The sequence below is a fragment of the Pristiophorus japonicus genome, chromosome 11, assembly GCF_044704955.1.
Source record: "Pristiophorus japonicus isolate sPriJap1 chromosome 11, sPriJap1.hap1, whole genome shotgun sequence".
Classification (NCBI taxonomy): domain Eukaryota; kingdom Metazoa; phylum Chordata; class Chondrichthyes; family Pristiophoridae; genus Pristiophorus; species Pristiophorus japonicus.
Genome location: NC_091987.1, coordinates 195,060,447 through 195,083,975, shown reverse-complemented (window position 1 = coordinate 195,083,975; position 23,529 = coordinate 195,060,447). Strand labels below are relative to the sequence as shown.

The window sequence follows — 23,529 nt, the reverse complement described above, 5'->3', positions numbered from 1 at the left end:
ATTTTTGCACTTAAGCCTCTGGAGGTGGACTCCAGAGGGCAGTTTTGGTTTCCATATTTACAAAATGATATACTTGCTTTGGGGGCAGTCCAGAGAAGGTTCACTAGGTTGATTCCGGGGATGAGGGGGTTGACCTTATGAGGAAAGGTTGAGTAAGTTGGGCCTCTACTCATTGGAGTTCAGGTGATCTTATCGAAACTTATAAGATTATGAGGTGGCTTGACAAGGTGGATGCAGAGAGGATGTTTCCACTGATGGGGGAGACTAGAACTAGAGGGCATGATCTTAGAATAAGGGGCCGCCTATTTAAACAGAGATGAGGAGGAATTTCTTCTCTCAGAGGGTTGTAAATCTGTGGAATGTGCTGCCTTGGAGAGCTGTGGCAGCTGGGACTTTGAATACATTTAAGACAGAAATAGTTTCTTAAACGATAAGGAAATAAGGGGTTATGGGGAGCGGGCGGGGTAGTGGAACAGAGTCCAAGATCAGATCAGCCATGATCTTATTGAATGGCGGAGCAGGCATGAGGGGCTATATGGCCTATTCCTGCTCCTATTTCTTATGTTCTTATGAACCCACAACTTTCTAACTCAGAGGCGAGGGTGCTACCAACTGAGCCACGGTGGCCGTATAAATTCATTTTTGACTTTACATTTCTTTTCCGAACTCGGTCAGATTATACTAGGAATTAGCTTGAATGAAAAGTGGCTGAAACTTCCCCCAATAGTTCAGTTCAGTTAATACTTGTAGTCTTGCACAGAAGTGGCATCTCCAGAGACCGAGGACACAGATACCAGACACTACGAGTGTTCAAAGAACCTTCCAGGCTTACACGGACACGGGGCCCCATACTAGACACGAACAGTGAATGAACCGAGCCCCTATGAATGTGACGGTTTTCATTGTAGAATGCTGCCTTAGCCTCCATGTTTTTCATTGAGTGCTTTTGCAAAAATTTCAGGTTTTGCTGTTGTAATAGGGAATCCAATGCCTGTTAGCCTGTGGTACTGTGTGTGGTCATTATTCTAGCAATTGTCAGCATGTGTTCCACTACCGATGATTGCAGCTGACACAGATATGGGGAAATTTAAAAAAAGAAAAAGAGAAAATAGTGGAAATACACAGTGGGTCATTCAATGTCTATAAAGAGAAAAGTCAGTTTAATATGTGAGATGTAGATTCTTCAGACCTGGTACAGGAGTGCAAATATGCTTTTGGAATGCAAAGAAGGAAAGCAGAGGAAAGTGGAAATCTGCAGTTTCTTGGAGTGAAGAACATCTTAGCTTTATTTGTACCAGCAATTTTAACAAGTGAGGGTTGGATGATCATTTTTCTAGAGGACTTGGAAAGACAGAATACTACTAAAGAAAGACTTCTACTTATATAGAGCCTTTCATGAACATCCCAAAGCACTTTACAGCCAATGAGGTACTTTTGAATCGTAGTCATTGTCGTAATGTTGGAAGAACGACAGTGAGTGTGACCCATTTCCTTTGCTCTTTACTTGGGCACTTCCTGAAAAAGGCAGTTGATGTAAAGAGGCCTTTTATGAACCAAAACACAATCTTACGCATGTCTCTAATGGGATCTAGGGCAAACAATCTACGCTTTTCCCTCTGGGTTATCCTGGACATAGTATGGATATGTCCACCATATTCTGATCTCTCCAAATGGTGGAAAAACAACATGCTGCCACGATACATATTTCAGGCTAAATTCATTGTTGATTACGCGAAAGAGGTGAGCAGAAAGGTAAGTTAAATCCAAGGATAAAATTAACGCACAGAAAGACTTGCATTTATATAGCGCCTTTCATGACCACGGGATGTCTTAAAGCACTTTACAGCCAATGAAGTACTTTTGGAGTGTAGTCATTGTAATGTGGGAAATGCAGCAGCCAATTTTGTACACCGCAAGCTCTCACAAATAGCAATGTGATCATAACCAGACAATCTGTTTTATGTTGATTGAGGGAGAAATATTGGCCAGGACATCGGGGATAACTCCCCTGCTCTTCTTCAAAATAGTGCCATGGGATGTCTCATCCGAATGATGGCACCTCCCACTTTGCAGCACTCCTTCAGTACTGCACTGGAGTGTCATCCTAGATATGTGCTCACTCATAACTTTCATTGGTTTATAAAGTTGTTTCCTGGGTCCAGCATTATAAATTATTTCAAGATTAATAGTCTTTAAGAGTTATGTTAAAAAGGAGTCCTTTGATGCTTTTTATTTAATCATAGCCCGTGCAGTCAAGGAGTTCTGTTTTGTCGCAATGGCTGAGAAATACGGTTGATCCGAGTGAACTCGAGATGAGCAGCTCTTGCAAGAATTTTATGCTAGAAGAGGCCTCTCCTGTCACAAGTGTGAATTTTGATAGAATACCAACTGTCCGAGCAGGATAATCCCAGGTGGGATAACCATTACAGATACCTACTGTTTCTTCCTCGCAGTGGAAAACATACTAACATTGTCTGAAGAATTAAAATGGTTCTGATTGGGGTCTGCCATCAAGTCATTAATATAAACACAGGCTGGTCATGCTTTGAACCGAGCACCTCTATTGCAGACAGATCATATATTTTCCTGTCCCCATAACGAAAACAGGCATTTCTTCTAGAAAGCAGTTAACAAAGACTAGTTTAAAATTGATATGTAATGTTTCAGGAAAGCATATTATGTATTTGATCAATTCGCAATCAGTTACTTCCACATAAGGACTGTTAAGTCCCTTCCAGAATGCAAACAGAAACTAGCTTACTTTTGCCATTAATTTGTGGCGCTGTATAAATCTAAGTCTTTCTTTAATTTGTAATGCTTTCAAACAGCATCTCAAAACACACAAGGCAACAACACACCAACGTGGGGTTAAAACCCTTCCCGATGGCAATTAACAGAACTGCCAACTTTGGCGCAATGCCAATTAGTTCAAATATCAGAAAAGAATGCAAAGGTTTCAAACTTCCCTACCACAGTGATCCCACAGGAGAAATTTGTTCTGTGTGCGTACCACAGCTGGAATCTTGGCTTATCTGAGGTATCTGCTGTGTTTTTGGGGTTGATACGCAGCTATTACACCCTTTGTTCAGCAGTTGAGTGTCATAGAGTCATAACGGCACAGAAGGAGGCCATTCAGCCATCGAATCCCTGCCGGCTCTGTAGAGCAATCCAGTCAGTCCCATTCCCCGCTCTATCCCTATAGCCCTGTAAGTTTATTTCCCTCAAGTGCCTATCCAATTTCCTTTTGAAATCATTGATCGTCTCCGCTTCCATCACCCTCATAAGCAGCGAGTTCCAGGTCATTACCACTCGCTGCGTAAAAATGTTCTTCCTCATATATCCCCCCTGTATCTTTTGCCTAAAACCTTAAATCTGTGTCCCCTTGCCCTTGTACCATCAACTAATGGGAACAGCTTTACTTTGTCTACCTTATCTAAACCTGTCATAATCTTGTACACCTCTATCAAATCTCCCCTCAACCTTCTTTGCTCCAAGGAGAACAACCCCAGTTTCTCCAACCTAACCTTGTTGCTAAAATCCCTCATCCCTGAAACCATCCTGCTAAATCTCCTCTGCACCCTCTCAAGGACTTTCACATCCTTCCTAAAGTGTGGTGACCAGAACTGGACGCAGTACTCCAGTCGTTGTCTAACTAAAGCTTTATAAAGGTTCAGCATAACTCCCTGCTTTTGTACTCAATACCTCTATTTCCAAAGCCCATATGCTTGCTAACTACTCTCTCAATATGTCCTGAACCTTCAAAGGTCTATGCACATGAACCCCCAGGTCCTTCTGTCACTGCACACTCTTTAGAATGGTGCCATTAAGTCAACATTGCCTCTCCATTATCCCTTCTGCCAAAATGCATCACCTCACGCTTCTCTGAATTAAATTCCATCTGCCACTTGTCTGCCCATTCTGTCAGCCTATCTACATCCTGTTGCAGTCGATTGGTATCATCCTCACTGTTTGCCACACCTCCTAAGTTTGGTATCATCAGCAAATATTGAAATTTTACTCTGTATTCCAATATCCAAGTCATTTATATATATAAAAAAAAGCAGTGGGGAAATATTTGAATAACTGGACCTGAAACCACTATCTTGTGCTTGTTGGGACTGCAGAATGGAAAATGTAAAAGCAATATGTGCACATAAGTAAAAGTTAAGAAGCTCATGCAGAATCACGCATCCAGACCCAAGCTTTTACTTTGAGATGGCAAGTTTTCTGCAGAATTAGTGAGCTATGAAGAAGCATTGGGACAGACACAATCATTCGTGCAAGAACTCAACAGTTTTACTGCTGACAAACTACAATGTCTCTGCCATGAGGAGCCAGTGTTGGTGGGAACAGCAGGCATAAAGATATACAGGGAATTAACATGCATCAGCCATTTAATAGTACTTTGATGAGATTAATGAAGCATTCTCTTCAGTGGAGATAAGTTTGCCCAATTCTAAGAATAGAGCGAGTATTTTGCCTTTCTAACATTTCTGGCTTGAAAGACATGAACTATTGAGTCATTGGGAAAAAAAGAGCAGATTGCTCCAACAAATGATGACTCCTTTGACATTAATGCTCCAGATTATTTTTTCCAAGAGCTGAGATTATTGGCAAGCTTCTATCAAGATCTTTTGCAATTGAAAGATTCATATTTATGTGGATTTGAGGGTATCTTTACTCCTACTTCCATTGCTGGAACTTTGTGCTTGTGATTCCAGTGAATGTGACATTAGCAGATAGAAGGTAGTGTCTCAGGCTCAACATTTCATATTTTCCTTCTATTATGAGCCAAGAATACCTTTGTGGTTTGGCTAAATGTGTAATAGCCAAATCATTGGGTTGCAGTGATCTTGTGAAGAGGTTTCCAGCAAAGAATTATCGAAATCTTGGCACAATAAGCCACTCAGCTTCTCATGTCTGTGTCCATACCAGATTCCCTGGCTCTTTCCCTATACTCTTAATTTTAAAATCAATTTTGCCAAAGATGGCAGTTTAACTTTTTATTTATTCTTTCATGGGATGTGGGCCAGCATTTATTTGCCCATCTCTAGCTGCCCTCAAGAAGGTGGCAGTGAGCTGCCTTAAACAACTGAGTGGCTTTCTAGGCCATTTCAGAGGGCAGTTAAGAGTCAACCACATTGCTATGGGTCTAGAATCCCATATAGGCCAGACCAGGTAAGGACGGCAGATTTCCTATAAGAAATCTTATACGAGATTTTTTATTCCAGATTTATTTAATTAACTGAATTTAAATTCCCCAGCTGCCATGGTAAGATTTGAATTCACGTTCCCAGATCATTAGTCCAGATCTCTAGATTACTAGTCCAGTATCATAACCACTATACTACCGTACCAGAGGACTAATAGTCCTTAATGCCAGAAGCTGCTACCTTTTTTGTTAGGCAATTAAGTGCAAGCAAATTTTCATTGTACTCCATGAATCAAATTAATGCAGTTAAGGTTGAACAAAACCAGATAATCAATAAAATACATGTATCGTCGCCCAGTTATGAGCAGTAATTGTTTTGTATGTTGCTGTGATTTCATTTTTTTTAGTGTCCAATATGGCTCAGTGGGTAATGCTCTCGACTCTGAGACAGAAGGTTGTGGGTTCAAGTCCCACTCCACTTGAGCACATCATATCATCATAGGCGGGCCCTCGTATTGAGGATGACTTGCTTCCACGCCAAAAAGGGATGAGTTCATAGGTGTTTCAATGAAGGACCTAATATTCTAGGACCAGAACTACATGCCGAAGGGTGGAAGATGCCTGTGCGTGGATTTTTTTAACGTGTGGTGGCCGTTGCACACCAGGCACCACACGGGCTTGACTGAGCTAGGTCTTGGTCCAGTGGCAAGGATTGACCAAGACGACTGGAGACCAGCTCTGCTGCACGGACCTAGTGCGCACACGTATTCGCAGTGTGGGCTGGCCCGTGCTGCCCCGGGCCCTCGCCTTACCTGGGCCCCGAACTCTCACCTCTCCTGGGTCCTGATCACGATCATTCGCTGCTCCTTCGCCCCAACCTCGCCGCCCCTGATGTCCCTGCTCAAATCACCGACCTGGATTATGGTGATGTCCAAACCAGAAGCCCTCTTCACAGCCGTCGCCCCCTTTGCACCTGCACGCACTTCCACACTGCTCCCCTTTGAAGGCCCCGACCTGATGGTCCTCGCAGGTCTGGGCCGCCATGCTGAGTCTAGCACATAAATCTAGGCTGACACTCGAGTGCAGTGCTGAGAGAGCTCGGTACTGCCTGAGGTGCCATCTTGCAGATGAGACGTTAAACCAAGGCCCCGTCTGTTCTCTTGGGTGGATGTAAAAGATTCCATGGCACTATTTCTAAGAAGAGCAGGGGAGTTATCCCTGATGTCCTGGCCAATATTTATCCCTCAACTGATCTGGTCATTATCACATTGCTGTTTGTAGGAGCTTGCTGTGCTCAAATTGGCTGCCGTGTTTCCTACATTACAACAGTGACTGCACTACAAAAGTACTTCATTGGCTGTGAAGTGCTTTGGGGTGTCCAGTGGACGTGAAAGGCGCTATATAAATGCAAGACTCTTTTTATTGCATTTGTTGGTTTGTTCCAATAAATTTACAAGCAAAGTCTTTTGTGATACTGGTATATGAACTTTCCTGCAGTTTTCAAAAATACTAGGCAAATGATTCCTGGATTCAAATAAAAGCTTGAAGAGAGACTAGTCAGGAGACCAATGAGACTTGGAGGATTTTGTTAAAAGGATGCATCGTTCTCAGAGAATAAAATGTTTTGCAGAGCTTTACTGTATTGGGGAAAAAGTGACGTGTTTGTCATAGTGGCACCACAGGCAAATGATAGTGATGTGTTATAACATGATTTGTAAACAAAAAGCTTTGACAACACCTTCATAACATCCCTTATAACTGATAAACATTGAATAAGGAGATTGAATTCACCATTGTGATTTGTTGATACTTTTATTATCATCTTCCGATAACTACTTTGTAATATTTTAATTATTTTGCATAATTGCTGATTCTTGGGGCGCAGATAACCTTGTTACAGAGACTCCATCCCATTTCAATAGCCTCACTGTAACTAGCTTATTTCCCAATGCAGTGTTCCATCACTGGCAAAACGACATTTTTTTTTCATTACAGGTACAATAAGGTTGGAAAAATCGAAGATGCCTCCAAAAAGCAATAAACGTGGTAGATCTGGAAAATCAAGTAATTTTTTTTCCTGTCATTTACCAGTGATCCTATATTCATCTTTGATAATAACTTAGTATGGTGGATATGTCGCAGCGGAGTATTGTTTAATGATTTCCTATCGTGATCTGTGGTATTGATTTAAAGCTTTTAAGACAGAGCCAATATAAAAGTGTCCCTCTTTGCTAACTTATCAAGGAGTGTTTACAGTCCTGAGTTTATATATTTTTTTCCCTCTCCTTCCCTTCCGCTCCCCCTGAAGGCATTGATCCATTGCTGGAGTATTGCTCCAGGAGTTCTGAGCGACCTCTGGTACCAAGTGTCCATTATTCATGAATGACTCTCGTGGATGGCAGCAGGATATTCACAGAGGGGGAGGGCTTTGCAGCTGGGGCCACTCCTGTCTGACGTTCCCACAGATACCTGGATAGTGACTGGGGGAGGAGGGCTGGAGTCTGGAACTTCTCCAACAACTTGCATTTGTACAACAACCAGCATCGAAGCACTGACCACACTCAACTAGCTCCGTTGGGCGGGCCACATTGTTCGCATACCTGACACAAGACTTCCAAAGCAAGCGCTCTACTCGGAACTCCTACACAGGAGGTGATCCCCAGGTGGGCAGAGGAAATGTTTCAAGGACCCTCAAAGCCCCCTTGATAAAGTGCAACATTTCCACCGACACCTGGGAATCCCAGGCCAAAGACCGCCCTAAGTGGAGGAAGAGCATCTGGGAGGGCGCTGAGCACCTCAAGTCTCATCGCCGAGAGCATGCAGAAAACAAGCGCAGGCAGCGGAAGGAGCGTGCGGCAAACCAATCCCACCCACCCTTCCTTCAAAGACTGTCTGTCCCACCTGTGACAGAGACTGTAATTCCGGTATTGGACTGTTCAGTCACCTGAGAACTCACTTTTAGAGTGGAAGCAAGTCTCCCTCGATTTCGAGGGACTGTCTATGATGATGATGCATTTGTATGTTGTCGTGTGTTCTAAGGCCAAATATATCATCTCCACCAGCATCCTAAATAACCCGGGCTTTTCCTGTCCGTTATCACTGCATCATCAGGAACATTGAACATGGATGGCTTTAGATAAGGAAAGGTTTGATGTGTGGTTTAAATGCAGAGTGGTGAGGGGTGGTAGAATGGGAGCTCATGGTTGTATTTCTCAACATAGAAAGTTCACAATCGGAAGGTGAGGGGTGTGTGCCAAGTGATGACTAGGCACATTCATGTCGGGTGGAAAAATCTCCCGAAGACTCTCTGGATCGTCTAGTGGCCAGAATGAGGAAGAAATGGTATAAATTAGGATGCCTGCCTGTTTTTGTGGTCAGGACGGTGGGTGATATGAGGCGTCTTTAATATGTTTGTTTCCCCCTCCCCAATTGCTGTGTATATGTTTTTTTTTAAGCTTCTAATTCTTTCCCCTCTCTTATGGCTCCATTACCCAATTTCTCAATTCAGATGCTGGCAGATTGCCTTCTCCTAGAACTCTGCCACAGCTGCTTTGTAAAGCGCGGATTGGAAATGCAGAAGAGTGACATGCAATGTCTTTTCTCAGACCTTTTTCCTGTGCCTGTGGTGAGCAAGGGGGAAAATGCCTGGCCTCTGCTCAGTGAACATTCTGCCACTCGCGCCATTCCATGATGCAGCATGTTGGAACACTATCGCATTGTGCCACTGTGAGCATTATCTCAAGTTTTAGCTTGTTGCATCTTGGTGGAAAATGAAAACACCTACATTTTTGAGTTACTTGTACAATTGCCATTGGCTCCTGGGCCTCCATTAACACTGATATTATGGCCTGGTTCAAAGGTTTATTTTAATTGGCTCTGCCAATATATATGTATATGAATATAAGTAAAATGTTCCATTCCAATGGGCCGAAAAGCCCGGCGTTGCCGGGTTCGTACGAAGTATGCACCGACCCGGCGAGGCCTCGCAAAAGCTGGTTTCCGGGGTGCGATGCGCATGCGCCGAAAACTGGCTTTTCCGATCTGTCAAGATTTCTCTGGACAGATCCTCAACATCCCCGAGAGAAGGACATCCACGCGGGAGAGATTGGGCTATTTGCCCAACTCATACCCAGTGAATGTCCTTCAAACTTTTACACCTGGTGCATAGCTTACTTGACCAGCATAACACTTTTAAAACATATAAAAATTAAATTTAAACACTCATTTTTATTATTAAAAACTATGTCCAGTAAAGTAACCCTATTAAAACACATGAAAAAAAAATTTGAAAAAATATTTTTTGTAAAACATTTAATTACATTTAATTTCAATTAATTTAAAATATGTGAGGTGCTTTATTTATTTATTGTGCTGTGTTTCAGTGTTTTAGGGTTTCTTCTCATTGATAATAATGGGAACTTGTACAAACAGAGCTCCCATTTTTTTTATCAATGCGAATACTGCACAGTGATTGGTGGTCTTGGCCCACGTGACTCCAACATTTCCGTACGTACCTGAAAAAAATCTCCCCGTGCACTGTGCAGTGAATCTCGGTCTCCGACCGGAATCCTACATTCCTCCGGGACCACCAGGTACTTCCGTAGATTTATTTTCCGGTCGGAGGCATTCGTATGAAGGAATGTGTCCGAATCCAAGAAAAGGTTTGTTGTCTGTGGGTATTCCCTTTCTCACCTCTGGCCTACAACCTCCCTGTACTTCACAACCTTTCTTGTTTTCTCTATTTATTGAAACTGCCACCTGGTATTCTCATTGTATTATTTTTTTCTGCATTCTTATTGTTTTGAATACCAGAATCATCGTGCTGCCTTCTTTAACTCATATTTTCCCAGGATCTCTAACAGTACAGAACTTGTTACCTCCCGCTATTTTCCCTTCTCACACAAACAATAGATTTTCAAAACCCAAATTTGGTGCTCCTTAATCAGTACTGCTTGATTTATCATGTTCTCGCCATTCTCTTCAATGTTTGTGGTGTCCTGTATTATGGGCCTTGTCCCTCCCTGACCTTCTCAATTTATTTTTTTAAGAATCACTTCGTCAAAGACCAACCAAACACAACTCTAAAGCTCATTGGCTGGGGAATGGAATGGTGAACATCCTTCCAATCAAGCAGTGATACATAGAAGTGATAAGTGGCAGTTATGTAATGCTTCTTCCAGATCTCCACACACATAGTCTAGCTTGATGGGGGCAGCATGGGCTGAGAGCACACATGAAAGTATGGCCATGACATTGCAGATAGGTGTTGCCACATGGGCCGTCCCACACCCGCAGTGTCCGGTCATTTAGTGCGGTTATGAGATCCTGGGGCCACTTTGTCACCAAAAATTTGGGACAAAGTGTCCAGCCTCAAAGGTTAGCTTCAACAAACCATATAAAAAATCGATCTAATCCGGACTGCAAGGGATTGTGTGTTTCCTTTTTGAGGCCTCTCAGGTCGTCAATTGTCTCGACAATTTAGAAAATATTACACTAGGCTGCTATTTTTTATTTCAAGAAGGAAAAGGTAAAGAGACACTTCCTAAGGAATATTGGAGGCTGGAGGTTCTCTCTTACCGCCGTGCTTCCTCCATTGTCTCTGGTCCCTTGAGTAATATTAAAATACAGACTGAGTGAAAGCTATACTAGTGCCACTTTATTAGCCCTGCATAACTGTAACTCTTGGACATGAATGCAGTGAACAGAGACCACATCCTGAAGCCTTGCAGAAGAGAACTCTGTCTCTCAAATGGGGAGGCCAAATATTGGAGAATTTCAGTCTGGTTGGTGATAATGGGCCCAAATTTCCCCAGGAGTTGCTCCATTTTTTTTTGAGCAACTAGATTTTTTGGGAGTAACTTAAAAATCGCAATTCTCCCCATTTAAGTTGCTCCAGTGTAAGTGAGTTAGTTTTTTTTTTAGTTCAGTTTTTTTTTTCAAAAGGGGGCGTTACCAGCCACTTACGCCTGTTTTGGCCATTTAAGCAAGTTTAGCCGGCTAAAACTTACTCCAAACTAAGTTAGGCCAGAGTAAGTGGCCACTTTTGTACGTTCTTAAAAACCCTGCGGTGAATTAAGAGAACAGCGCATGTAGCCTCCAAATGACAGTGTTATGATAGGAATGCTAGTTTTTTTAATAATCCCAAGCAGCGACACTGCACAGGGTGTAGGTGCTATCAATCTGATTAAACTGAGTATATTTTTACTAAAGATAGCTAGATATTAAAGTACTGGAAAATCTTTGAAAATTCTTTTCCCCACCTCCCACTGGATCAAAACTCTTCCCCTTCCCGCCCCACCAGATCAAAACTCTTTCTCCCCTCCAATCAAAACTCTTCTCCTCTCTCCCCGCCCCACCCCCCATCAAAACTCTTCCCCCCACCAACCTGTCTCTTGTAGCCTTTAGTGCGGAAAGGCAGCTGCGGGCCCGGGATAGGGGCGACAAACATCGCGTCGTTCCTTCGGCCAGGGATAGGGTCGCCTGGAGCCAGGATGCGCTGGGAGAGCCAGGAGCTACTGCTCACGCGCGCAGACTCCACTACGCACACGCCCAGCTGCCGGCACTCTTTTCAGCGCAGGGCTGTAGCTCCGCCCACCATGTGTTCCGATGCGCTGCGCCACAGGCCACAGGCCTGAAACTAACGGGGAGGTCTTACTACAGTTGTACAGGGCCTTGTTAATGCAGGGCATTCATTAATAGAGCTTTAGCAGAAAAGGGAAAACAAGTTTGCAGAGTGTTCTTCTAAATCAGTTTGTCCTTTCTCAGGTGATGTCATCCATATCCTGAAGTCTCTCTAGCCTATGTTCTACATTGGTTTAAAACCTATTTCTATTCCGGTTCCTGTTGCTGTCCTTTGACTTTCATGGCCCATTTGTGTTTAAGTCGTTTGTTACTGTCCTGTTTTTTGACTGCTATTTTTTTTATTCGTTCATGGGATGTCGGCATCGCTGGCAAGACCAACCTAGACAGGAAACAAAGAGTAGGAATAAACGGGTCTTTTTCAGAATGGCAGGCAGTGACTAGTGGGGTATCACAAAGTTCAGTGCTGGGACCCCAGCTATTTACAATATACATTAATGATTTAGACGAAGGAATTAAATGTAATATATCCAAGTTTGCAGATGACACTAAGCTGGATGGCAGTGTGAGCTGTGAGGAGGATGCTAAGAGGCTGCAGGGTGACTTGGACAGGTTAGGTGCGTGGGCAAATGCATGGCAGATGTGGTATAATGTGAGGTTATCCACTTTGGTGGCAAAAACATGAAGGCAGAATATTATCTGAATGGTGACAGATTAGTAAAAGGGGAAGTGCAACGAGACCTTGATGTCATGGTACATCAGTCATTGAAAGTTGGCATGCAGGTACAGCAGGCGGTGAAGAAGGCAAATGGCATGTTGGCCTTCATAGCGACAGGATTTGAGTATAGGAGCAGAGAGGTCTTACTACAGTTGTACAGGACCTTGGTGAGGCCACATCTTGAATATTGTGTACAGTTTTGGTCTCCTAATCTGAGGAAGGACATTCTTGCTATTGAGGGAGTGCAGCGAAGGTTCACTGGACTGCTGCCCGGGATGACAGGACTCACATATGAAGAAAGACTGGATGGACTAGGCTTATATTCAATGGAATTTGGAAGAATGAGAGGGCATCTCATAGAAACATATAAAATTCTGATGGGATTGGACAGGTTAGATGCAGGAAGAATATTCCCGATGTTGAAGAAGTCCAGAACCAGGGGTCACAGTCTAAGGATAAGGGGTAAGCCACTTAAGACCAAGATGAGGAGAAACTTCTTCACTCAGAGAGTTGTGAGCATGTGGAATTCTCTACCACAGAAAGTTGTTGAGGCCAGTTCGTTAGATATATTCAAAAGGGAGTTAGATGTGGCCCTTATGGCTAAACGGATCAAGGAGTATGGAGAGAAAGCAGAAATGGAGTACTGAAGTGCATGATCAGCCATGATCATATTGAATGGTGATGCCGGCTCGAAGGGCCGAATGGCCTACTCCTGCACCTATTTTCTATGTTTCTATGTTTATTGCCCATCCCTAATTGCCCTTGAGAAGATGGTGGTGAGCCGCCGCCTTGAACTGCTGCAGTCCGTGTGGTGAAAGTACTCCCACAGTGCTATATTTCCAAGTCAGGATGGTGTGTAACTTGGAGAAGAACTTGCAGGTGGTGGTGTTTCCACGCGCCTGCTGCCCTTGACCTTCTAGGTGGTAGAGGTTGCGGGTTATAAATTGTTTCCATTTAGATGCTCACTGCTTCCCAGTTGGGACCTTAATTTAGATTTTCAGGGGTTAAAGCCTTCACTGTTCTTGCTTGGAAAGCTGCTTTGCTTTTAAGTTTCAGTTTCAGTCCAGTGGAGTATTCGCCCCAGTAGATCAGTTATATTTGACTTGCCTTTCTGATGGGTTATTCCTGTCGTTGTTATCTAACGTTACTTCCCCATTTCATTGTGTTAAGCACTTGTTGCCCCATTGCCATTTCTGATGCCACACAAGTTAGAACTGGAACGTATTTTCAATTTGCTGATTGCCTGCTGTTGCCAACAGAAACAGCTGAACCAGCTGCCAAATTTGTGAAAAAAGAACCGGATGATTCAACAGAACAACCAACGGTGGAGAGTTCGACCACTGGCAGGGGAACTACAGCAAAGTCATCCGGAGAGGATAACGGCAACAAAGAGACGCACAGCTTTTGGCTAATGAAATCAGAACCAGAAAGTCGTATTGAAAATGGTGTTGATATGAAGGTAATGCGCTGTTAACACAAGGGTGATTTACAATAATATACAGAGAATTGTAAATTGTGTTGAATTAAGTTTCTTAACCTTGACAGTTTTGGTCTTCTTATCGAAGGAAGAACATACATGTCTTCGAGGTGGTGCAATGCAGGTTCACTAGATTGATTCCTAGGATGAGAGGGTTTCCTATGAGGAGAGATTGAGTAAAATGGGCCTTTATTCTCTGGAGTTTAGAAGAATGAGAGGTGAACTCATTGAAATGTATAACATTCTTAGAGGCTTGACAGGATAGATGCCATTTAGGATTGAGATTGAGAAATTTATTCACTCGGAGGGTTGCGAATCTTTGGAATTCTGTATCTCAGAGGGCTGTGGATGCTCAGTCATTAATATAGTCAAGACTGAGATCGCTAGATTTTTGGATATTGAGGGAATCAAGGGGCTAGACTTTCCACTTTGCTGGCTATCGCCCAAAAAATGGGCGATGTTCCAACCTTAACGATGTGTCAGCCTTCATGATCGCTGGAACATCGCCCATTTTTCGGCTCAGCGATATCCCAGCAATGTGACATGGGCTCAGCGATGGGAAATGGGCCCAGCGATGTGGAAGGCAAAAGCTTCCCAAGCAACGGCCTTCTGCGCATGCGTTTTTTTTGCTGGACGTGTTTTCCCGCGTTTCGGGAGGTCGGGGTCATCCACACGTGTAGAAGGCAGAGAGAGAGAGAAGCAGGATATAGCACAGTGAAATTTTTCAGGTCGCTGTCACTTACAAAAGATGTCTGATTCGGACCAAAGTCAGCATGATACGGAGGGGAGGAGGAAGAGGGCAAAACCTTTCTCTGACGAGGCGAACGAGGCCCTCGTAGCTGAGGTACTCTCCTGGTGGACCCAATTAACCCGGGGTGCAAAAGGGAAACCCCCACCCCGGGTTTACCGCTGTGTTTGGGGCGAGATCGCCGATGTCATATCCTCGGGCGTCCCATGAGGCGAGGGGCGCTGACCAGTGCCGGAAGCGATGGAACAGCCTGGTTGCTGCGGCAAGAGTAAGTAGGATTTTTTATTGTAAAGATACAAATTGTATCTATAATTAATCACCAGGATTGAATTTAAGCTTGTTATTCTTACATATATTACATATATTCCTGGCTAGGATCCGGACAAGGCTATGAAGCTGTGCCCTTTTTAATCTCTCTGGCTGTGCACACTGGGGGAAGAGCTGTCCTTGCTCACTCTCTGCCCGGGGACACTTTCGTACATTAACTCCTGTGACTGTCTTTGCGAGTTCAATGGAGATTGTAACGAGAAAGATGTATCAAGCATCTCCTAAACACGATCTTTGTTATAACCGTGCATCAATTGTGGATAAAACCCTTGGCATATAATTTCAGAATCTGTTGACTATCCATTTTAGTATCTTAGCTCATGCCATGCTCTTGTTACGTTTGCAGAGGATATGATCTAACAACAGACGGGAGCTCAGGCGCACCGGAGGTGGCCCAGCACAGCTCCAGGAACTGTCTGCAATCGGAGAGAGCAGCAGTGCTAGTCGGGACCCAAAGTCGCTCGGCCATCACCCGTGGTATGGCAGTGCCCACACAGGCATCATGTGAGTGTTTTAAGCTGTGTTAAAAGTGTTAAAGTAATGTTTAAGTAATGTAATGCCATTTAATTATAATATACAAATTATAATATACGAATGATGTCATGTTATGCATGCTGCCTCTGTGCTACTTTCAGGTTGACATAAGAACAAATTACATCAGAGCAGGAGCAGGCTATCTGTCCGTTGTTCCCTTCTCTATTTGCTCCCCATTCAGTCCCTTATCATTCTGTCTATATCCGCAAGATGAATGTGTACCCTTCTGTTCCAATTGTGTTTTACAGGTTGCCCAGCACCAGAGGCCCAAGTGGGGCAACGGTTGTAGGTGCTCTTGAGCACAGGTGGAGAGGAGGACAAGGAAGAGGAGCATGAAACCACCGACCATGAGGAGACGGAGGAGGACGAGGAAGTCGTGCTCCAAATTGGAGCAACTGAGGGAGCTGCGGCCATCAGGCTCGGGTTCGAACGAAGAAGTAGTGGGACCAAGCAGCGTGCAGCTGGCGACGCCAAGGCGCACATTAGTGCCCTCGCAGACCCAATGGAGGTCAGGTTAGCGAGTTGAGCAAACGCCTATCCTGGCCGATCGCATAGAGGGCTTAACTCGACTGTGGCCTTTAAGGAGGCCTTCTCCCGGGTGTCGCAGCAGATGCTCGTGGAGATGCGTGCGCAGTCCGCCGCCACCACTGCCTCGCGGCATGCGTTGTTGGCGGAACACGGCGTTGCACCCCAATGTGCCGTGATGTCGCAGACCACAAGCACCAGCACACAAGCGAGTCAGGAGGAAGCACTTCATTCCCCAGCTTTGCCTTCCCTTCAACACCCCCACCCCCCCCCCCCCCCCCAAAAAGCGATCGCGCCACCATCACCCTCACCACGGCAGGAAGTCTCGACATTGCTCGCTACATGCCAGCGTAGTCTCGGTACCTCCTGGGGACGAAAACAGCTGGGTGGAGCTAAGATACGGCGGGGGGAGCAGGATCTGGAGGGAAACATGGCCGCAGGTGCTGATACTGTTACTGTTATTCTTACTGCTATTGTTGTTGATTTATTGTTGGGGGGTGGGTGTTAAAATAATTAAATCATTTTGTTAGTTTGATTTAAAAAAAAAAATTATTTCAATTTACAATTGTTGTGCAGTGTCTGCGAATAACATAAGTTAAGGAAAAACTGTTGCAAAACAATGGCCAGGCCAGACCAGGCAAGGATGAAATGTAACTCAACGCAAACGCAACTGTTGTTTTGCAGTAACCGTAACTGTAACTGTGATTGTCCCCAATGTAAGTTCATGCAAAGCGTTCATTTATGAGCTGCTGACGCAACAGTTTTGCAGCTGCGCAACTCCCGGGAGATTTTTCCAGTCTTGCGGGAGGGCATGGGGGCATGGGTTCATCATCAGGCTGATTGTCCTCCCCGAGGACCTCACCAGCCTCCTCCTCCTGCTCCTCGTCGTCTGCCTCTTCCGCCTCCAATCCTTCTTGCGGTGGATCGGCAGTCCCATCTGGCAATTGTTGTACTCTCCTTATGACTAGGTTATGCAACATGCAGCACACCACAATAAACTCAGCGACCTTGTCAGGATGGTACTGTAGGCTGCCTCCAAAGTGGTCCAGGCAACTGAAGCGCTGCTTGAGCACTCCAATTGTCTTTTCCACGATGTTGCCTGTAGTTATGTGACTTTCATTGTAACGCTTCTCGACTTCCGTCAGGGGATTACGCAGGGGAGGGTCATGAGCCAGCTGGTAAGTTCATATCCTTTATTCCCCGGCATCCAACCTTGTGGCTGACTCTCAAACAGGTCAGAGACAGCGCTCTTACGCAGGATGTGCACACCATGCTGCCTGGAAATTTAGCATTATGATTATTTGGTTATGGTCGACAACGAGCTGCACATTCAGGGAGTGGGGAATCCCTTTCGGTTATGAAACACCTCCGCGTTCTGTAAAGGTGCTTTCAGGGTGACGTGCGTGCAGTCTATTGCTCCTTGCACCTTGGGGAAGTTTGGTATTGAGAAACCCAAAGCCCTCACGGTCTGTGCCTCCCTGGTCATGCGGAAGTTTATAAAGTCTCTCCTGCGAGCGTAAAGGGCTTGAATCACCTGCCGAATGCAGCAATGTGTGGCGTGCTGAGAGATACCACAGATGTCGCCAGCTGAAGCCTGAAAGGAGTCCGATGCATAGAAGGGTAGTGCCGCAGTAACCTTTACCTCAACGGGCAGTGCGGTCCTGATGATGCTGGTAGGCTGGAGATCCCCCTTGATGAGCTGGCATATCTCATCGATGACCTCCTAAGGCATGCGTTATCAGACAAGTTGAGGTAAGATTGCTTTTCCCCGTAAGTTCGTCGGCTGTACGTTCTCCTCCTCCGCCTCCACATTAGTCTGCCACCTCTTTGTTTGGCCTCTTCACTAAACCCTTCACTTAACTCAACCTCAGACGCCAGCAGTTGAGCACTTACAAGTAATGGTAGAGAAGCTACAAGCCCCATCACTGTATCACTATTATCACTTTCACTGTTAATATAAATGCCCTTTCTACTACTAAAATGACCTTTCTACTAAAATAAATATAAATATAATTATATATATATATAAATATAAGTATAAATGTGAATGGATCTATCAGTAAAAGACCCTTAAATAACTCAAATTATAAGCCCCTTGTTTAAACAGCCTCCTCTCTTCCTCTGATATTCAAAATGGCGACCGTAAGGCCGAGTTCTGTGAGGAAGGCCAGGTTAAAAACAATTTTTCTCCAGCAATGTTCTCGGCGAGCGATCAGCCCGACGATGTGTGGGCGATGTGCCGAAAGTTGCGTCGGGCGATGTGAGGGCAATCATCTCTGCGATGTGAGCCGAAAGTTGGGCCGGCAATTTTCTGCCTATGTCCCGGCCCAACTTTCCACTTTTCGGTCAAAATAGGCGATAGCAAGCCTTTTTGAGCGATATATGGGCACTACATAGGGAAAGTCTAGCTCCCTCAAGGGTTATGGAGATAGTGCAAGAAAGTAGAGTTGATGCAGAAGGGTTTGTATGGCCTACTTCTATTTCTTGTGTTCTTTTGTTCTTAATGCTACAATATCAGTTGTGCTGTATGTCTATAAGTATTTGACAGTATTAGGGCTGATCTCAATTTAACTTGTTGACTCTTCATCAACCAAAATTGTACCAACAATAGCGTTTATCCTAAACATTTAATGGTGGGACAGTTAAATCACTCCATTGAGAAAACTGAGCTGGCTTGATTCAGCAAGTCAAAATGTCCAAGAAAGATTATTCCTGTACAACTTGAAAATAAGAGTAAAAGTGAGCCTAGTTCCTCATCATATAATTTCCCCAGCCTTGTTGTGCTTGTGTTTTTCTTGGGGGGTGGGCAAAGATTAGAAATTAGTTGACAAAACAGGGACATTTCTTACTGTTGTGAATTTTGGAAATTCCTCACATAGACTACTACAATTTTTATTTTGAGGGGGAAAGAAAGAGAAATGGTTTCACATTATGTCTAAAGTTTTTCTTTGATTCTGTTCCTAGTTTGGAGTGGAGGATTTGAAGGCACAACCAAATCAGACTGCATGCTGGGATGGTGTGCGGAACTACCAGGTACAAGAGGCACTACACATCCCAATGGCAGACTGGGATCTTAATCTTACTGGGCCAAAATTTCACTGAATTCAATCTTTATTTGTATGAAACACCTAGTGCTAGGTAAAATTAGTCTAGATCTTTGAGCTGTCATGAATAAAATAAGAGGCAAGATTCAAAAGGTTAACAATTTCAAGGTTAAACTGGATATTTTCTCAGTAACTGGTTTTGATTTTGTTTTGAATCCAGAATTGAGCAATATTGAGCTTTTGATTTATATTGAATTGCCAAGATTGCCAGCTGCCCTGAGGGTGATTTGTCGGATAAATGCTACAAGTAGTTTTTTTTTTCCTGGCTAGTAGACTCAACACAGTTCATACAAATGGGAATATAACCTCTCTGCAGCAGATGTTCATAATTATCTTCTATATATTTGCTTTCACCCTCTTCTTCCCATGGTTCCTTTTAAAGGTTTTGGAAAAGTCAGGCAGTGGAGGGTTTTTTTCATTAGAATTTCAAATGTTACTGTGAGATCAGTAAGGTAATTCATACATTTTTAATTAAGTTTTTCCTCATAATTTACCGATTGCATGTTACTCAGGCGTCACACATCTGGGCCTTGAAGTTCCTGCGTGGGCGCAGTTAGACCTGAAAATGCACCCGATCACCTGATCTGAAGAAAGTCAGAATTCCCGGCCAATCTAATCAGAATATGTCCGAATGAAAATTGGATGTAAATCCGCTTTATTGTTCAGCATGGTCTGAACGCAATTGGAACAGAACCAATGGAGCCTCAAGGTGTTAGGGTGGAGGACTATAAAAGTGGATGAGAAAAATATTTCCTCCGAGTGAGGCTGGAGAGTGCAAGGTAAACAGCACACTGTATTCAAGATTTTTAAGCTTCATTTAAGTATCCCGGTACAGAGTCTCAAATCTTTCCCTTCTCACAGATGAACGACTCTCAGGATAAATGCAGTAAGGGGGGTGCATTTACTTTCCCAGATGAGGACCTGAAGAAATTGAAGCAATTAGGGATCGGCTCATCACCTCTCCCACATCCCAGCGCTCGTGTGCAGCGGGGAAGAGGCTGTGGACAGAAATGGTAGTCACTGAGCGCCATGTCCTTTGTACCCAGGATGTCGGAGCAATTCAGAAATGTAATGACCTGACCTGAAGAGGGATGTTAAGATACTCGCCATGCTCGTTCCCTTTCTTCCTCGCCCACTGTGGACACCATGCTTAAGACTCCGGCAGAACTGGGGGATTTTGTGCACAAATCTTTGAAGGTGGCAGGACAGATTAGTTAAGTATCTTGGGCTTTATAAATAGAGGCATAGAGTACAAAAGCCAGGAGGTTATGCTAAACCTCTATAAAACGCTAGTTCAGCCCCAACCGGAGTATTATATCCAATTCTGGGCACCACACTTTAGGAAGGTCGTGAAGGCTTTGGAGAGGGTACAGAAGACAATTACTAGAATGGTTCTCGGGATGAAGGATTATAGTTACATGGATAGACTGGAGAAGCTGGGGTTGTTCTCCTTGGAGCAGAGGAGGCTAAGAGGAGATTTGATAGAGGTGTTTAAAATCATGAACGGCTTAGATAGAGTAAATAAAGAGACTCTGTTTCCAATGGCTGAAGGGTCGATAACCAGAGGACACAGATTTATGATGACTGTCAATAGAACCAGAAGCAATATGAGGAAAATCTTTTTTATGCACTTTAGTGAGTGGGTAGGATTTGTTATCTACTGCCTGTTAGGGTGGTAGACACAGATTAAGTTGTAGCCTTCAAAAGGGAATTGGATAAATGCTTGAAGGGTAAAAATTGCAGGAATATGGGGGAAGAGGGTCTAACTGGATTGCTTTTCGAAAGAGCTGGCGCAGACTCAATGGGCCAAATGTCCTCCTCCTGTGCTGTGCTATGATTCTAACTGCCTGATTGTATTGAAACCCCCGAAGATGCAGACAAGTAGTTCTTTTGTAGCACAAAAGACTTTGAGAAGGTGAAGGATGCCTCCACTTCGCCAGAAAGACCAGCTCAAAGGGGGCAAACGCCTAATGATTCATTGAACGGTGATCGGCGGCTGATGAGGCCCCTGCTGGTGGAGTATCAGAGGGACATGAGGACCCTGGGCTCCAGCAGCAGGGACACTGAGCTTCTAGTGGGTTTGGTCTCCGAGTCTGCTGCAATGCTTACATCAAAGGTGATGCAACAGCTCCTAGAACCGATGGAGTGACCGGCTGCTTCATTGAAACATGTAGCAGGTCCCCACACAAGGGGTGGTGAAGGAGTGGTCATAGCTTTCACCTTAATGCAAGCTCAGATCTCTGCCCTTGAGGCTTTCGGTGCGAGTACGGAGAGCACACTGAATCGCGGCTTCCAGACTATCACTGAGACCTGGTGTGATCTGACGGCAGCCATCGTTCCACCCCTGAGGTTGCCGAGTTTGATCGCATGCCACATCTCCATTGGGAGTGTGGCTGGTGTGATGCAAGTGCCTGCTGTTGCCACCTCTCTGAGCCTCAGCACCAGCCAGGTCTCTGGCCTTCCTACGGCAGGCCGCACGAGACAGCTCTGGATCTCTCTCTTGGTATGCAGGAGGCAGCGGCAGCCCTGGCCCAGGAGCACACAGTTGCCAACCTGGACCATCCACATGCCCACGTCTCATCGTCACACCACACACCAGGTCTCAAGTTTACTGACGGGGACCGCTCAGGGGAGCACCGGACGGAGCACCAAGGCCAAGCGAGGTGTCTCATAGGAGTAGGGGAGAATTTAATTCCTGTCTCGACTACATCCTCTGTGTCCACCTTTGTCAGGAAAGGGGAAACTGCCTGGCTGGAACATTGTGAGCACCACTATTGTTGCGGCTAATCAAAAACTTATTGTTTCTAAAAGCGAAATAATTTTTTCAATTTTTCACAGTTTTCAAATGTTCTATAAGTTTCCAATGTTTACATTAGCTGAACTCAAGTTGGCAGCGGTTCCAGACTCTAGTTACTGTTCATTGAAAGTTATCATTTTGGAGTTAGTTGCTCAGAATTCTATGAGAGTTAAGCATTGCAATAAAACTGTTAGAAATTAAACTATGTTTATCAGGGTTTGCTTAACAATTTGTTGAAAGTTCAAAATATAGTTTAACATTTTTAATGGTATTAATTTAAGCAGTTATAGTTTTGAAAAATTTCTTGTAAGTTTAATAAAGCTGTGTCCGTCCATTTTGGTTTGTGACCTCGGTGGTGACGCACATTGTGTGACGGCCTACACCATGAACAGCGCTCGCACCATCCGGTCCTCTCCACCTCCTGCAACGCCCTTGGCTCCGGCTCCCGCACCCACAGTGCAATGTCCTCTGTCATTTTGGAAGCGGGTGGGGGAGGGGGCGTTGCTGTGCGGCCCATTCAAAGTTCCGCGCGTTTTTTTCCAATTTAAAAGCCGGCTCACTGGCTGCGCCTGTCCTCTCGAGCGCTGCGTATAGGGAACCTTGCTGCAGTCTCCATCAGTTGGCTCCTATGGTGTGTCAGGTTCCTGATCCACCATCATGGTATAGTTGCACCAGGCATAGCATCTCCTGTCTGGGGAGTATTGGTGGGCCCCCCACCATGTCCAAAGACCGGAAGTAGCTCTTCAGCACCCTGATGGTCCTCTCGATCACCTGCCCAGTGGAATAATGTACCTAATTGAATCTCTCCTCCACTTCGGTCTGGGGGACATGAAAAGGCGCCATCAGCCTTGGCGTCAAGGGTGAGCCTCGTCACCTATTATCCATCAACTGCTCGGCCCCTGTCCACAAACACGCGCAATTAGTGAGTTGAGAACAATGAAAGCACCATGAAAGGCACCCGTGTTGACATGCACGTTATGTCGCAAAGCACCTGGACGTTGAGGGAGTGAAAACCCTTTTCACGTAACTGCAGGAGTGTTTTGTGCCAAGCGCGTACCGTTGACAGCGCTCTGCACCCTGGGGAAACCGGTAAAAAGATGATTGCCCTCTGCCTTTGCTCCTCTACAGACATTCCAAATGTAATGAACTTCCCAACCCTACGGAACAGGACATCAGTCACCTGTGGGAAGCAGGGCCACACTGACTCTTGACTCATCCTTCCACTGGATGCCTGTAAGGACCCAGACTCCATTCAGCAGAGAAGTTAGGAAACACTTCACACAAAGGGTGATAGACTCTCTCCCACAGAAAGCAGTAGACGCTACCTCAATTAATAATTTTAAGTCTGAGATCAATAGATTTTTTGCTATCCAAGGGTTATAAGGGATCTGGAGCCAAGGCCGGTGGATGGAGTTGGGATGCAGATCAGCCATGATCTCATTGAATGGTGGAACAGGCCCGAGGGGATGAATGGTCTCCTCCTGTTCATATGACTAACAGACGTTGAGAGCCGTGGTCACTTGCATCTTTACCGTTAAGGATCTACAGCATATGGACTAGTGCTTTAA

The 23,529-nt window shown here is 44.7% G+C and overlaps 1 protein-coding gene across 2 annotated transcripts in view; it reads left to right on the top strand.

Annotated features, from left to right (window-relative positions):
• thyn1 (thymocyte nuclear protein 1) overlaps positions 1–23,529 on the top strand; it is an 89,310-nt gene that overhangs the window by 57,485 nt on the left and 8,296 nt on the right. Inside the window, exons 3-6 of one of the 2 annotated variants that reach the window (XM_070894389.1) lie at positions 2,244–2,411; positions 7,148–7,216; positions 13,709–13,908; positions 19,025–19,093. In XM_070894389.1, coding sequence (XP_070750490.1) covers positions 7,174–7,216; positions 13,709–13,908; positions 19,025–19,093 — 312 coding nt within the window. In that variant the 5' untranslated portion in view covers positions 2,244–2,411; positions 7,148–7,173. The remainder of the gene's footprint in view (positions 1–2,243; positions 2,412–7,147; positions 7,217–13,708; positions 13,909–19,024; positions 19,094–23,529) is intronic. The other variant, XM_070894391.1, reaches the window with a different exon arrangement.